This window comes from Rattus norvegicus, chromosome 1 (genome assembly GCF_021556685.1).
Source record: "Rattus norvegicus strain SHRSP/BbbUtx chromosome 1, alternate assembly SHRSP_T2T, whole genome shotgun sequence".
NCBI lineage: Eukaryota > Metazoa > Chordata > Mammalia > Rodentia > Muridae > Rattus > Rattus norvegicus.
The window spans coordinates 170429891-170432360 of record NC_141534.1 but is presented as its reverse complement, the minus strand read 5'-3'; the positions used below and the strand labels follow the sequence as shown (position 1 = coordinate 170432360).

The window sequence follows — 2470 nt, the reverse complement described above, 5'->3', positions numbered from 1 at the left end:
AGAAATATGTAGGGAATTATACTAGTATATTTTCATATGTGAAAGAAAAAGGTAATAGAATTCATCATAGTTGTTAGTTTGGAAAATGAGGGGATTGAGAAGAAGTCAACAGAAAGCAGTGGCTTGAATTCTAGAATAGGTTTAACACCTAGCTCTTCTGGGAGTGAGCTTCAATTCAGTTCCTAATGCGTATAGTACAGACTTGAAACCAGCATACTTTTATCCCATTTTAAAACACATATTCCAAATTCTAATTAAAGAATTAAATATCTTTGAATGATTCTTAATGCAGTCTTATTATTTACAAAGAAATTTTCCTGATGATTGATGAATTCATCTTTTTAAGGTATCATTAATTATGAAATAGAAGAAATGCTGTGAGAAAGAAGATCTTGAATGTGATAGAAACATTTTGACGAGTCCTTGTAAAAGATCAGTTACAATTTCTGACACAGAAACTCTCTAGGCTTGGTTACTGTGGTTACTGTTGATCTTGGATCCCTCCATTGCAGTCATCATGTCTTACTCCAACCTTACTAGCCCCTCATTTTTTCTGATTGGCCTCCCTGGCCTTGAGGCTGTGTATATCTGGCTCTCCATTCCTCTGTGTACCATGTATTTTGCCTCTCTGGCAGGGAATAGCTTGATCCTGTGGGTTGTAAAGTCAGAACCCTCCCTGCACCAGCCTATGTACTACTTTCTATCCATGCTTGCAGTTACTGACCTCGGCCTGTCTGCCTCCACGATGCCTACCATGCTCACTATCTACATGTTGGGTGTCAGCGAGGTGCCATTAGACATGTGCTTTGCACAGCTCTTTTTCATCCATACCTTTTCCATCATGGAGTCATCTGTGCTGCTGACCATGGCCTTTGACCGTGTTGTGGCCATCAGCAGACCCCTACACTATGCCACCATCCTCACCAACCCTCGGGTTGCAAGTTTGGGCGTGGCCATTTTGGTACGAAGCATTGGTCTCCACATCCCTGCCCCCATCATGCTGAAGAAGCTACCTTACTGCCAGAAGCATCATCTTTCTCACTCTTACTGCCTGCACCCAGATGTTATGAAGCTGGCCTGTACAGACACACAGATCAACAGTGCCTATGGCCTCTTTGTGGTTCTCTCCACACTGGGTGTGGACTCTCTGCTCATCGTTTTATCCTATGGGCTGATCCTCCACACAGTACTGTCAATCGCTTCCAAGACTGAGCGTCTCAAAGCCCTCAACACCTGTGTGTCCCATATCTGTTCTGTGCTGCTATTCTACACACCTATGATTGGCCTTTCTATGATCCACCGATTTGGCAAATGGGCTTCCCCCTGCAGCCGTGTGTTGCTCTCTTATCTTCACTTTCTCACCCCGCCAGTGCTCAACCCAGTTGTTTACACCATAAAAACCAAGCAGATCCGCCAAAGGATTTGGCGCATCTTCTGGTCTGGTGGAGGAAGCACTGGGCACATCCAGGGTCACTAAATCTTCTTCCTTGCGGATACAAACGTGGAGTGAGCTATAGTTTCTATTCTGCATATTAATTAAGATTCGTAAGGTAGACATTATAACCGAATATATGACTAAATAGGGACATTTGCAGGCATGTACATATACAGATAGTATTTGTATTAGAGTGCAGGATTTAAGAATAGAAAATAGAACTCTCTTCAGGATTGTAATATTTTTATATACAAGCATTTTGAAAATATATAAGATGTAATCTTTATAAGCACAATTACTTGTCCTTTTCGATGTACTTTCCTCACCATTAGTGCATTACCTTTAATGCATTCAGCACTTACTTAATGAAATATTGAAAGATTTACTTATGAAAGATTTAAAGGATAAATATTGTGTCTCTAAAAGAGACTTTTTATAAGCGTATGACAATTCAAACTTCAATGCTAGGCAGGCACAAGTCATTCTATTAACCCTTATTGATGTCACCAGTTTTTCTTATTAAATAGAAATTTCAAACGTGTAATAGCTATTGAATTAAACTGTTTTGTCACATTTTGAAAACCAGTGTTTTAGTGACAAAAGAACAGAAACAATTTCAATCTAATCTCCTTATGCATATGTAATTTTACACAAAGTCAAATATAGGAGAGCTTTTGCAGTAGTCCAACCATTTATAGAGACATATTTTATTAAATATACTTCATACTTCATTTTCTAAATTTCCTATTTACATGCAATTATGAAGAGACCTTGAAGGGCACATATGGTAGAGTCTAAGCAGCAAACTGACAGACACCAGACAAGAGAAAGGAACAGAATGTCATGCTAAAGTGCATTATCGAACACAAGTCAAAAGAATGAAGAATAAATGTTCTTTTGGTATTTGTTCCTGATCTTAAGTAACAGCTCATATGTTCAAAATATGTGTTCTTTAGTTGGAGTTGATAATGATAAAAAATCTAAGAAAGCATTTTTTATATTTTAGAATATATTTTTATTTTAACAGAGTAAATT

At 38.2% G+C, this 2470-nt stretch overlaps 1 protein-coding gene across 1 annotated transcript; it reads left to right on the top strand.

Annotated features, from left to right (window-relative positions):
- Window positions 1–517: 517 nt before the first annotated feature.
- Or51af1 (olfactory receptor family 51 subfamily AF member 1) lies at window positions 518–1477 on the top strand. The gene is given in 1 exon segment (NM_001000145.1): window positions 518–1477. A coding segment is annotated over 1 exon segment (960 nt).
- The last annotated feature ends 993 nt before the right edge of the window (window positions 1478–2470 follow it).